At 38.9% G+C, this 12883-nt stretch overlaps 1 protein-coding gene across 2 annotated transcripts; it reads right to left on the bottom strand.

The window, feature by feature from the left end:
• Positions 1-9914: 9914 nt before the first annotated feature.
• LOC145052952 (NADH dehydrogenase [ubiquinone] 1 alpha subcomplex subunit 8-B-like) lies at positions 9915-11777 on the bottom strand. Of its 2 annotated transcripts, XM_079000890.1 has the most exons (4): positions 11677-11777; positions 11323-11511; positions 10642-10674; positions 9915-10256 (listed from the first exon to the last, which is right to left on the bottom strand). In XM_079000890.1, the coding sequence occupies exons 2-4, from the start codon at positions 11508-11510 to the stop codon at positions 10124-10126; spliced, it is 354 nt and encodes a 117-aa protein (XP_078857016.1). In that variant the 5' UTR covers position 11511; positions 11677-11777; the 3' UTR covers positions 9915-10123. The 2 variants fall into 2 exon arrangements, with proteins under 2 accessions (XP_078857016.1, XP_078857017.1); XM_079000891.1 differs by lacking the exon at positions 10642-10674.
• Between the last annotated feature and the right edge of the window lie 1106 nt (positions 11778-12883).

Raw genomic sequence — 12883 nt, 5'->3', positions numbered from 1 at the left:
CCAAGCACATCGCACTGAGGTATCACTTCATTAAGGATCATGTGGAAGATGGGAACGTCGAAATTCATTTTGTTCGAACCACTGATCAACTGGCTGACATCTTCACCAAAGCTCTTCCTGAAGCATCTTTTAACAAAATTTTACAAGGGCTTGGAATGATGGAATCGGAGTCAGTACCAAAAATTACCTCTCAAGATCAAAAGTAAGAAGCGAAATAGACCGAACGTTCGGGTTCGGGTTTCTCGTATGCCGAAATAGACCGAACGCTCGGGTTCGGGTCTTGATCTGATGTACCGAAATAGACCAAATGCTCAGGTTCGGTTGTATCATTTGATCTTCGCTTATCACTCAAAGGTAGTTTTCTTGGTCGTAAATCTTTTGTATTATCTTTTCAAATTCATTTATCTTATTGTCAAATTTCTTTTCTTTTTCAAACTTAATTTTTCTGGCAACCGAAATGGACCGAACGTTCGGTTCGGTTACAAAATTTTTCTCACCCGAAATAGACCGAACGCTCGGGTTCGGTTCCAACATTTTGTTTTGTATCATTTTTTATGTCTTAATTTTTTTCTTATTCTTATTATCAAAAATTCCAAAAATATTTTTTATTTATTTTTTCTTTCGTAAATCTAAAAACTCCAAAAATATTTTTATTTTTATTTTGGCTTTTATTTTTTTTATTTTTTTATTTTTTTATTTTGGGTAAATTATTTCACTAGCTAAGTGTCCCTAGAAGCATGTTGCTGTATGTGTCCAAAGCCTCATCTGATTCTGAATAATAGCCTTACTGACTTGGTACAAACAAACCTTGTCTTCCCAATTAGGCTCTCATATTTATTCTAATCATGAGCTACCTAACTCTCTTCTCACATGAGATAAGAGTTTTCTGTTTGGTCCTATTTTTATAGCAGAGGTACTTTGGTTTCTTTACACCATCTACACTACATTTCTCCATTACATTCGCTTCACAAACGTAACCCTTGAGACTCTCAGAAATTACCACTGAGGTTTATGGTTACACAATTTATGCGTTCATGATCTTAGCTTCGTGTCACTACGTGCTAAGTGAAACCCAAAATTCAATACCTATTATGCATTGATGGTGAACAATTAATTTTCTCTAGCTTTCACTAATGAATTGACAGACTTATCCGTGGTGGTACAACACTAAATCTCTATTTTTCTTTTGAGTGATTCCTATGAAATTGTTAAGTCCAATAACATTTCTTCCCTAGGGATCCAGTTTTATTTTTTTTGAGATTTCACACACATTTTAATTTACCTTGCCAATTAAATTATCTCCAACCTACTTGTTCAACAGACTACATTGGTCTCACAAGTACTTCGTTCAATTTCTATCTTATATCAAGATTAGGAATTCTGAATCGAAGCGAAAGCCACCCTCATAAGCCAAATTAAAAGAAGCCTTTCAACACTTCTTAATAAGTGTCTGATCGTTATTCAACAGGAAACCACACAAACACTTTAAGGTCTCTCTTGACTTTGAAGGAAGAGATTCGTGCCCATGATCCTTTGTTTCGTGTCTTTATTGACATCACATATTTTCCCAAAAGTGTTGCTTTATTTCTTTTCTTTTACACACTCAGCACGAAAATCTTTTAGATTTTCCAAAATTCAGGTTTCATTAATCTCAAGGCATTTTAATTGGTTTGGCAGTTTATTAAAGGTTGTGGTTAATATTGATCCACGTGGGGATTTTACTTTAAAAGATATCGTTTTATTCTAAAGAGATAAGATGATGACATGATGACTCAGGCGGGAGTCCAATCGATTTGATTTCAAACGGCGCAAGAGGGAAAGCGTGCGAATAGGAACTATTTCATCTCCAAACGGCGCCTGATGGGAAGGCGTGTAATCAGGGCCTGACACTCTCTCTCATGCGTGATCATCGGCTACGCCAACTGTCACGCGTCAGTCACCTTCGAAAAATCCTTCGTTTTTCAATCGAATATTTGGGAAGATTTTTCTCTCTCCTTTACCCACAGTATAAAAGGCTACGTAATCTACCCTTTACCTCTTTACTGCAACTAAATTCCCAGAGAGCAAGAAATCCTTCAACCTTCACTGTTCATCATCTCTCCCACTTTCTTCACAGCAATGGCAGATTCTTCATCCGTTCACGCAACATCCCACATCTTGCCCATTCGCCCACAGCAGAGTTTGATCATCGATCTCACTCCTCAGGTGTATGATGCGTTCATGTATCCCATTATCGAGTGCCTGAAGTTCTCCTCCATCGCTCCTACTCTTACCAGGGCTGAAGCTGTTCCAATGGAGTTCCTATCTCAAATCTTTGCTACAGCACACTACGACAAGGTCGTTGACAGGATTTTCTTTAATGTCGTTGAGCACAAGGCATCGATTTCAAAGCAGCGGTTTTGCTCGTTGTTAGGGTTTGACGCTGATTCTTCAAGGGTCAATCTGGAATCTATTCCAATGGGTCATCTGTTCAACATGTTCTACAACATGGGGTACACTGAGGTGCTTACTACGGTGACGAAATTCAAGAAGTCGTGCCTACCTCCACAGTGGAATGGGATGTTCACTGTTCTATTCAAGGGTTTATCTGAAAGAAGTGTCGGATCTGATGGGGCCAGTCGTTTATTTCTCTCCATCATGTATGGGATCTACAATGGCATCAACATGGATTACGGGTCAGTCCTTTGGCAACAACTTATTCAGAGTCTCTCCTCTACTTCCAGACACTCAGAGATCTCTTATGCCCGGTTCTAGCCCATTGTCACGAATGGGTGATGGACAAGCACCACATCCCCATTGTCGTTGGTGCTCCAATGTCTTCGATTGGTACCTTCCATACCACGAAGATCATTGTGTCGGACGCTTCCATATTTCCCTTCAATGGGTCTATCCCGGAAACGATGTATGGGGATGTTCCTGCTGATAGTCGGATTATCAAGACGTACAAGGAGTTCAAGCGTTCTGGTCCAAGGGATGTAACTCCGGAGATGCTGAAATCAATTCATGACGCCGACAAGCCTGCTCCAAGAGGCAAGAAGGCTGATAAGGGAAAACATGTGGCCAAGGGGGCGAAAGGCCCTTCTCCCAAGAAGAGGAAAAATACCAGAGCTGCTCAGTCTCCACAGCAGAAAAGGAGAAAAACTCAACCGAGGCGAAAGCTGGTTATCGCTTCATCCTCAAGCGATTCTGAGGAACAGAGTTCTGATTCTGAAGGCTCTCCTCGTGGTAACACTCCACCACGATCTCCAACCCCAGAAGTTCATGTTTCTACTTCTCCTATTTCATCTCCACAAGTCACAATACCTATTTCTATTCCCCCCATAACTTCCACCACTCAAATTCCACCTACTTCCATCCCTATACCACCACCTATCTTTACCGAAACAACAACCACCACCACTACTCAAGTAACAACCAACGTATCTGATACGGGGGTTCATACTGATGTACCAAAATCCACCCCAGCACCCGAACCCACTCCAACACCCGAACACACAACCCAACCCGAACCTACCCATACTACCGAACCAACAGTTTCACCACCACCATCTTCTCCTGCTCACGCATCAGAGGAAGAAGAACCACTCCTTGGCGGGGAGAATATGACTTTTGACTCGGTCTATTATAGTCCGTTTCAAGTACAGAGTGATGACGATGACGACGCTCCTGTCACCAAAAGGCATCTCCAGGAGCTACATGACAAAATCGACTCACTCATTGCCTCCTCTTCTACTTCTCAGTCATCTATATCTGAAGCTGCAATTCAGAAAATTGTTGACGCTTTCTCACAAGCCCAGCAAGCTTCCCTTGATTCAGCCACCGCTGCCATAGATGCCTCCACCAAAGCCTGTCAGGTTGCGACCGAAAAAGTCGATAAACTATTTACTAATGCCTCTTCCCTGTTGAAGTCTTTATAGGAAAGTGCTGAAGCCACCAAGACTATGCTGGAACCCGTTATTACCCAGTTGGCTACATCAGTCGCTTCTGAGCTGAAGTCGTTCGCTTCCCTCAGAAAATCCATTTCTGAAGACAACTCAGCTTTCAGAACAGCAATTGAAGAACGTCTTTCCAAGCTTCAAGAAGACTTGGCTGCCGAGAACACTCTAATGGATGTTCTTGCAAGGAAAACTACTGCTCTAAAGGTCAAGAGCATTCAACTCTCCAACTCTCAACAGGAGATTAAGTCTCTTCGATCTGAAAGAGAGGTGGTAAAATCGTGTGTTTCGGATGTCCACTCTGCTATCTCAAACATCCTTGAAGCACATGATCCCATTCTAAACTACACTGTGAGGCGTGACCTTGCAGAGAAGCTCGCCCCCGCCCTCGCTCTACTCAGCAAAATCGAAGGGCTCCTTGATTTCGTGTCCATTCTGAAACAAGGGGGAGAAAAAGAAAAAGTGTCTCAACCACCTCCTACTTCAACAACAACACACACCACCGAACCTCCTCCAGTAGGCCAAGCCTCCGGTTCCGGTGTGAAAGACAAAGGCAAAAAGATTGCTGAGGAGAGTGAAGATGATGATCAAGAGACTATTGCCGACATTCTGAAGCGGCAAAGTAGAAATAACGAGGCTGACATCAGTGCTCGTGTGGCTAGAGAGGCTGAAGAAGCCGAACGTAAATAGAAGGAAGCCCACGACCTTCTTGAGAGCAGGAAAACTCTTTTTCCTTCCTGGACTCTTGAGAGGCTGATTAAGGAAGCCATTGACACACCAAGTATCTTGTGGCTGGAACCTGTGATCTCCTTAGATCGTTCCCATATTGTCGACTCACAGTTCGACATGCCACTGACCCGAAAGGCGTTTATCTTTCATGTCTTTTCTAACGTTGCAGAGTTCACTCATCCTCATCCACAGGTTGATCGGGACATAATCGATTTTTATCTGAAGGCTGCTCAACCCCAATATCAAACTTGGAGCGCTCAGAAAATCGTCATTGTTCGGGTCTTGAAGCCGTACAGGGAAGGTAACTTCACCAATGTTCGCTTCAAGGTACTTTAGGGATCTGCCAAAACCGAACATGCTATTTCACTTGCAGATCTTCCCAACCTTAATCCCCATGATTGGATTATCTTGCACAACATCCTCCTCACTAACGAAGCTGAATATGGTCCGATCATCGACCACTTTAAGAGGATGCTCGTGTGCTACATCATGGAAGTTGCTCTGATGGATCAGGAGATTGCGAGCGTGTTCAAGAAGAAACCAACCATATCTCCTGTTGGCTCTGCCAGTGATCTCAACTTAATGCAGATAGGGAAGATTGACCCGAAGAGAAACTCGGTCATGTTTACCAGGAACGAAGGACAGAAATGACTTTTCTCCTTGGCAGACAAACATCTCTACACCACTGCCTGTTTGGAACACGTTTTGGGGATTATCCATCGTTGCAAGCAGAACACAGCGGATGATGTTAAGTACTTTGATGATATGATTCAATGGTACATTCTGTTCAGACAGACAATCCTATCGCTGATTTCGCGTCTGTTTGATACAACGAAGAAAGTTCCCACTGCTGGCCTAAGCAAGAAGAAGAAGTAGTCTCGCTCCAATTTGACGCAAAGGGGGAGATTGTTGGGTCGTGTTTTGTATTTTGTGTTGCGTCTATTGGGCTCGTTAGTTAGTCTAATATATATCTCTGGTATGGGCCTGTCCATCCGTGAGTTTTTGTAGGGTTTAGTATATATAGGTACTTGCATGCATCCTAGAAGATAACGATAGAAGAGTACGATCAGAGATTTATTATTCAGCAAGTTTATCGTTCTTGTTTTTGTAACCCTAATATCCTCTACAGCGGAAGTTCTTAGTCGAGCTCTGCTGAGGATTGAGTAATCTAATCATTCGACACATCTTGATTCATACTTGGGTTATTTACTGTTTTTATATTCATCATTTAACTGTTTCATAGATCTAATCGATCATCAAGTTTGTTTTATAACTTATCAATATTGATAGGGAAACTCGACGAGTTGGAGGACTCAGTTCGACGATTTGGAGCTGAGTGTGAAAACCCTAAATTTTTGGGTTTGCACCCTATTTAAAGGACCTTAAGTCCTTCACCCCGCCTCCCTCATCACCTTATCACCCAGAGACAAACCCTAATCGAGTTACCTTCCATTTTGAGAGTGTGTAAGGCTAAGAGTGTGTGTTTTGGTGCATTCCTTTAAGAGTGAAGAGCTTCGAACAAGAATGAGTATATAGATCCGGCATCCATTCAGTTGTAGCATCCATTTGAAGGTAAAAAGCCATTACATTGATCACTTGTTTGTTAGATCTCTCCATTAGAGATTTTATGGCCATTTCTAGCTTCGTCTTGAGTCATTATTGTTTTTGTGCATGCTTTGAAGCTAAGACTTCAAATCTGGACACTACTAGACCCTTTAGGCCTAAGGACTCAAGCTTTATTAAGCTTTGGCCAATCTTCATTCCTTAAACCCCTTGTTGAACCTTGTTTTGGCGAAGTAAGCCTCTAAATGCCATGCATGGACGTAAAGCTTGCAGCTTTACGTGGTATCTCAGCCCTAGAAGGCTAGATCTAGAGTTTGGGGCCTTAATCCTGCTTAAAAGCATATGAATGAGAAAAAGGGCCAAAGGAAATTGAATAGGTGGTTAGCTAACTCAACGAGTTGGTTAGGGTTTTCCCCGATATTTTGGACACTGTACAAACTCGACGAGTTAGTGAGACAACTCGGCAAGTTGACTCGAATTTTCCTGATTTTCTGAGAATAAAAGGAACTCAACGAGTCGCATAGATGCACTCGACGAGTTGAGCCAACAGGGACTGTTGACTAGAGTGCTGAATTCCGTTGACTTTTAGGGTTTGGTCAAGCTGTGGACTTGGAGACCATGGAGGGGTAAAATGGTCTTTCACCTTTTCTGAGAGTTAGTAAAGGAGTTAGCTTAACATCTTTGGAGTTGTTAATATAAATTGTTAATTAGAGATGAGTGTGATATATGTAGGCGGAGTCTAGACCGACAGTTTAAGTACGAGACATACTTGCTTTACTTACGAGGTGAGTCTTCTCACTATACTTACCTGAGTGGTAATTACTGTGCGACCGGAAGGTCTTATTTGTGTTACTGACCGGAGGGTATTATGTGCTTATACTGAGATATGTGATAGTATGTATTATGTCTTTGTGATTTATGTTGTATATTATTTTGTACATTATTGAGATAGGACCAGAGGGTCCAAACTGAGTTGTGAGACCGGAGGGTCTTCACTGAGATACAAGACTGGAGGGTCCAACCCGAGCCGTGATATCGGAGGGTCTTCACTGAGACACATGACCGGAGGGTCCATATCGAGATATAACCATGAGAGTCTAATTATTTGTGTGTGGTATTTTGGGGAACTCACTAAGATTTGTGCTTATAGTGTTGTGTGAAATGTGTTTCAAGTACATCTCAGATTGCGGGAAGGTGTTGACATGATTGTACACACCAGCTTGTTGATTTATGTTTGAGGATTCTGGGATATATGACAAACAGTTTTTATGTTGTGTTTTGAAGCATTTATAAATTGAGTATGAGAGATGTTAAACTGTGTTTTGTGTGGAATTAACAATGAAAATTTTATTTGAAAATTTAGAGTGTTACACACGATGAGTTGGAACCCTCCAATTCATCGAGTTGCCTTGAAAATATGAAAATAAGAGTTTAAACTCATACATGAAGATTGGGATGTTACAGCACTCAAACACACCTTCTTTTGCTCAAAAGGCTCAAAGTAGGGTTAGGGTTTTCAAGGGAGAGTGTTGGGGAGGTGGAGGCTGAGAATGGAATGGGTTTGGGGAAGTTAAGGAGCTTAAATAAGGCTCAAACCATGAAAATAGGGTTTAGGCACTAATCGTATATGCCCAACGTACTCCAGGTATGCCTAGTACAACCAAAGAACTCCAGATACACCTAACGTACTCTAGGTATGCATAGTACGTCATTGCTGATCCTTATCTTGTACTTGTGAACAGCAGCAGAGGCCACATATGATAGGTTATTCCAGAATCAATGTGAATATCGTTGAATAGGAGACTTCGTTGCACAATCATGAGTCCCTTGAATATAGAGAGAAGTATGACTTGTAAAAAAAAGCCCATCGTACATACTGTACGCCCAACGTACTAGACTAAGCCCAAAACCTTCCTAACTTCTCGTTCCAACTTCGTTTTCGACGATCTTTATATCCACAGAAAGGTATTGAAGAGCCCCAAAATATTATCTAGATATCTTGGACTATAAACTTCCCGAACAAAAATCCATATTTCATGCACGAAGTCTGAAACATCACTTTTCCTGTTTTACCCTTTGACTCCAGCACAAACTAAACTCTTGGATCCTGTAATCTACATTACCCACATCCAAATAGGTCTAAACATCTCTTTCCCAAAAGCCTGAAGCCTTATGATACTTGATCTTCATGTCACGGTCCCGAATTATGAAACGACTCGAAACAGGGTGTAACAGATTGACTTTCGATTAAATTCGGTTTTCGGGAAATCGGGAACGGTAGAGGATGGTATCGGTTCCGTCCCCACGGTCATCCCTACTTTTATCCTTCATATTATGATACTTAAGGAGATTTATGCCCTTAGAATGACGAATTGGCCCATACAAGGGTATATTGGTCTTTTGACAACATTATAATAATGATTTTAGCTAATTGATTTGGAAGCATAATGTTTGAAGAAACCTAGCCAAATAATGAAGATTGTAGTATTACTAAAATTGGACCAAGGTGAGTTGGACCAAGGTGAGTTACTGAGAACACACACCCTATCTTGCTTTTGCAATTTTGATAAGTTTTGTTGGCATTCATTATATGGTATATTATATGTAAAGATTGATTGTTATGTGAACTATATGTGCATTCATGAAGTGACATCTTTGAAAATGAATTGATTATAGAAGCAAAAAGACTATATTTTTTGGAAATTGTTTTAAGCATCCTACTTATGCATATCATGCTAGGACTAATCCGGGGTATCCAAGTTGACAACTGGTTTGTATTGTTTGTTGTGAGTATTCCTACATAATCCTCAAGTGCATAAGTTGAGGCTAGCTACCCCTTGTGTGGCCTAGGTGGATAGAAAATATCAATCGCTAACCGGAGAGGGATCAAGCGGTTATGCTGAGAAAAAAGTTCCTATCTCCAATTTCCAAGTGCAATTCCAATTTCGGTTGGTGTTTAGAGGTCTTGGAGAGTCAAGTTGAGTACATGAATGAATCAAACAACAATACACATCCATAAAACCTATGGCCCTAACAAATTCAAGCTTTGGTTCAAGCATTACCTTCAATCGCAAAACTCCATAGGAACTTGATCTCCTCCCACTATGTTAGAGAGGAGGGGTTCCATTAGAGTTGGGTATCAGTGGACAACTGTGGACGACGACAACAAAGGCAAGGGAGGAGCTACTTGAATGAACGAGGCACGGAGCTAAAGGAAAAAAGCGTTTGGGAAGAGAATGAAAAGAGCAAAGGAGGGAAAAGAATTTTTTTTTATCTCAATCAACGTTTTAGTGTGTTTTTTTTTTCGTCAGGACCGAGTCAATCATCCACACATCCACGAACCAAATAAAAGGCAAATGAAACTTGGTATCAAATGCATCTACCCGCACCAAGTAGAACAATGTTTGAATGAGCCTAGTTAGACAGAATTCAAACACCCCCTAGTTTAACTATTGGAAGGTTTTTTATTTATTTAACTAGACTTTGATTTGTTTTCAAAATACTCGATGCATAAAACTTTAAAATCTAGAAAAACCGTTATATTTTGAAATTTGCTCCATTTAACAACCCTAAAAAATTTACCGGAAGACACGTGTTGATATTTTTTTGAAAAAAAAAAACTCAATATTTGAAAAAAAATATTTATGTGGTTAAAAAAACACAAACTATAATATTTGGCCTTGGAAATAATACCAAAAATGTTGTCCAATAAAACAAACGTTTTACTCCATACAACAATCATCAACAAAATACCCAATGACAACATGGAAACTCCAATCAGATACCAAAGTTTACACATTCATATCTTATTTTCAATCAGAACAATGCAAATTAGCTTTTCCAAGGGCAACCTCGATAACCGAAAACACTGCCCGGAAAATTCGGGCAGCATGGGTTCAACTTAATGGACAAGATTTCTCAAAGTCTTTCTGTTGTTTGCGACATAATTCAAATTCATCTGTATTGTGGTACATACACCCAGCATAAGCATCCATCTCTTTTGTGCACTTCTGATGAAGATCTTTCAGCCTACAACCCATATAACATGATTTAGGCTTAAATCCAAGAAAATATCAATGCACTTCTATTGATTTCTTTATACAAAAAGTACATCTGAAATAGAGTTACAAACACTGACAAAATTTGCAATTCTTTGGTATTATGGAAATGGGTAAAAAATGACATAAATTGTTTGATTTGTGTGATCAGATGAAATGGAATATTCCGGAAATAATGTGATTCCTTTCATTCTTTTTTTTTTTATAATATTTCATTCTTTATCTAGAGGTTTTTTTTCCATATTCCATCATGGAATGAAAATATTAATATAATTCATTTTTATAATTTAACTTTTAATGGCACAAATCCTTTTTAAAGAATGTTGCTCTCCCCTGCAATTTTCCCTATATATTACCTGAAAAAAGCACTCCAACACCAACAAGAGCCCCTAGAAAGTCAAGATTACATTACATTACATACAGTATCATGAACCCTCTAGAGTGCTATAATGTATAAGATTTTCTTGTTTTTTAGATTGCTTAAGTTTCATTTAGATTTTAAGCGATCATTGATCCTTCCATCAAGAATATTTGATGTATAGCAAGGTGAGAATGTATTAGTGGTTTCTGCTATAAGTCAAAAGAAACACTCATATCTAGCTTATGGATTAAGTTCTGATTGATTCCATTAAGTAAAATAAACAGTACCAAAGACACTATATCCCGGTCTTATCTCTATAAATGATACTATAGAATCCACAAAGTTCAGGATTATTCAATTAGCTAAATGCTGATGCTCTCCTATGAACATGGTGCATAAAAAGAGGCCTAGAAATAGCTTAGAAAATGTTATAGAACACCACATAAGTCCAAAAGGTCAAAAGTAGCTTAATCGGCTTAACTCAATCACCAGATTTATACAAGTACTATGCTTCGTTACAGCTTAATTCACTGAATACACAAGCTTCCATCAAGTACGCAGACAAACTTTACTATATTATGCAAGTACACTTATTAGTGAACCTATAATTCATTAGTTTGTTGTGTGTAGATTCATTGAAATCAAGGTAATATCCTGGGGGAAACTATACACTTACAGGGACATGACGCAACGGGTAACTTGGCTGCCTTTGTCGAGACATTTCTCAGGGTTGGGATCATCCTTCTTGCATTTGAGGAAGGCTAGATTTTCGCCTCTGCATCTACCGGCGATGTGCTTCGATGCCGACATTAGCACCGCCGATGTCGGAATCGGTTCCCCAACAGCATCTACCGCACTCGCCATCCTATGTACATCCGCACCAAAATCGATGTCATTATTTTCGTAATTGCAGTTCACATGCGCAAAGCAATCGAATCAACGATAATAGCAAAGCAGGAATTTCGATTACTTGGGTGTTAGAATAGAAGATAAAGAATAGAAATTAGAGATCATATTAGGGTTTACTCACCTTGTAAGTTTCACGGGAAACTGATTCAAGTGAGAGTAACAATAAGGCAGGAATGGGTATCACCCTGAAATTTGTATACACATGTATACTCGTATCATGTACGTATACCTTGATTTCAAATAGAAGTAAATAAAAAAAATGATTTTATATTAATTATAAAAAATATTACCATAATTAAATATAATAAATATTAATTATATGTAACATTATCATAATTAAATGTAAAATAGATTAATTATAAAAAATATTATTTATAACTAATATTTATAACATTTAATTATGATAATATTTCTTATAATTAGCACTTCAATTAATGTTTCTTATATTCTTTTAAGACATATTAGAAAATTTCAACAAAAAAATATTATGAAGTTGGTTTTGTATTGTTTTAAAATAAATTAAATATTTCTTAATTTTTTTTTTCTGTTTATCCCCGTATACATGTGAAATAGTGATATGTGTCATATTTTGATAAAATTAATAAAAATTTAAGACATTTTTATTATTTCATATGGATAAGAGGATAAGTAAGAACATAAATAAAAACATATTTAATTTCTCTTATTTTAATGGGTTAATGATTTATAAAGATAATATAGTTTACTTTGTGCAAATGACTACCACCTCATCTAGTAAGATGCATCCAGGTTTTTCCCCTTAGGGGGTTTTCTCCTAGGAGGTGGTGGGTTCGAACATTGCTCGGATCAAAGTGGTGAAAAATAAGGGGTGGAAAGGGAGGCGATTTTGGGTTGCTCGCTTTGCAGACCCGAGTCTAACGTTCCCTTGTACGCCAACATATATTAACTCCGCCGATTAAAAAAAAATATAGTCTAGTTTGTGTATATATTTAGCCATTTATATTTTTTATGTAATTAAACTTGTTTATTATGTTCAAAAAATATCATTCATTATGACCGGTTGGTATAGGTTTAGCCGGTTTCCAGAATCCATATCTTCGATGAGTCCCCAATCGTCTTCTCCAATTAACATGGTTTTTCTAGCTACCCTATTCTTCGAAGTTTATAAAAAGAAATCTAATAGTTTCACACATACACACGTATGATTATTAGGCTTGACAATCGGGTTAGGTTCGAGTTAGCGAGTCACGGATTGACGGGTTGGCGTATCAGAAAATATAAACTCAACACAATCCATATAATATATGGATTGATGGGTCACAGGTTGGAAACCTCAACCAAGGGGTGGC

This window comes from Lactuca serriola, chromosome 5 (assembly GCF_051521515.1).
Source record: "Lactuca serriola cultivar US96UC23 chromosome 5, Lser_US96UC23_V15, whole genome shotgun sequence".
Taxonomy (NCBI): domain Eukaryota; kingdom Viridiplantae; phylum Streptophyta; class Magnoliopsida; order Asterales; family Asteraceae; genus Lactuca; species Lactuca serriola.
The sequence above is the reverse complement of the archived record's forward strand: the minus strand, read 5'-3'. Positions and strand labels throughout refer to the sequence as shown.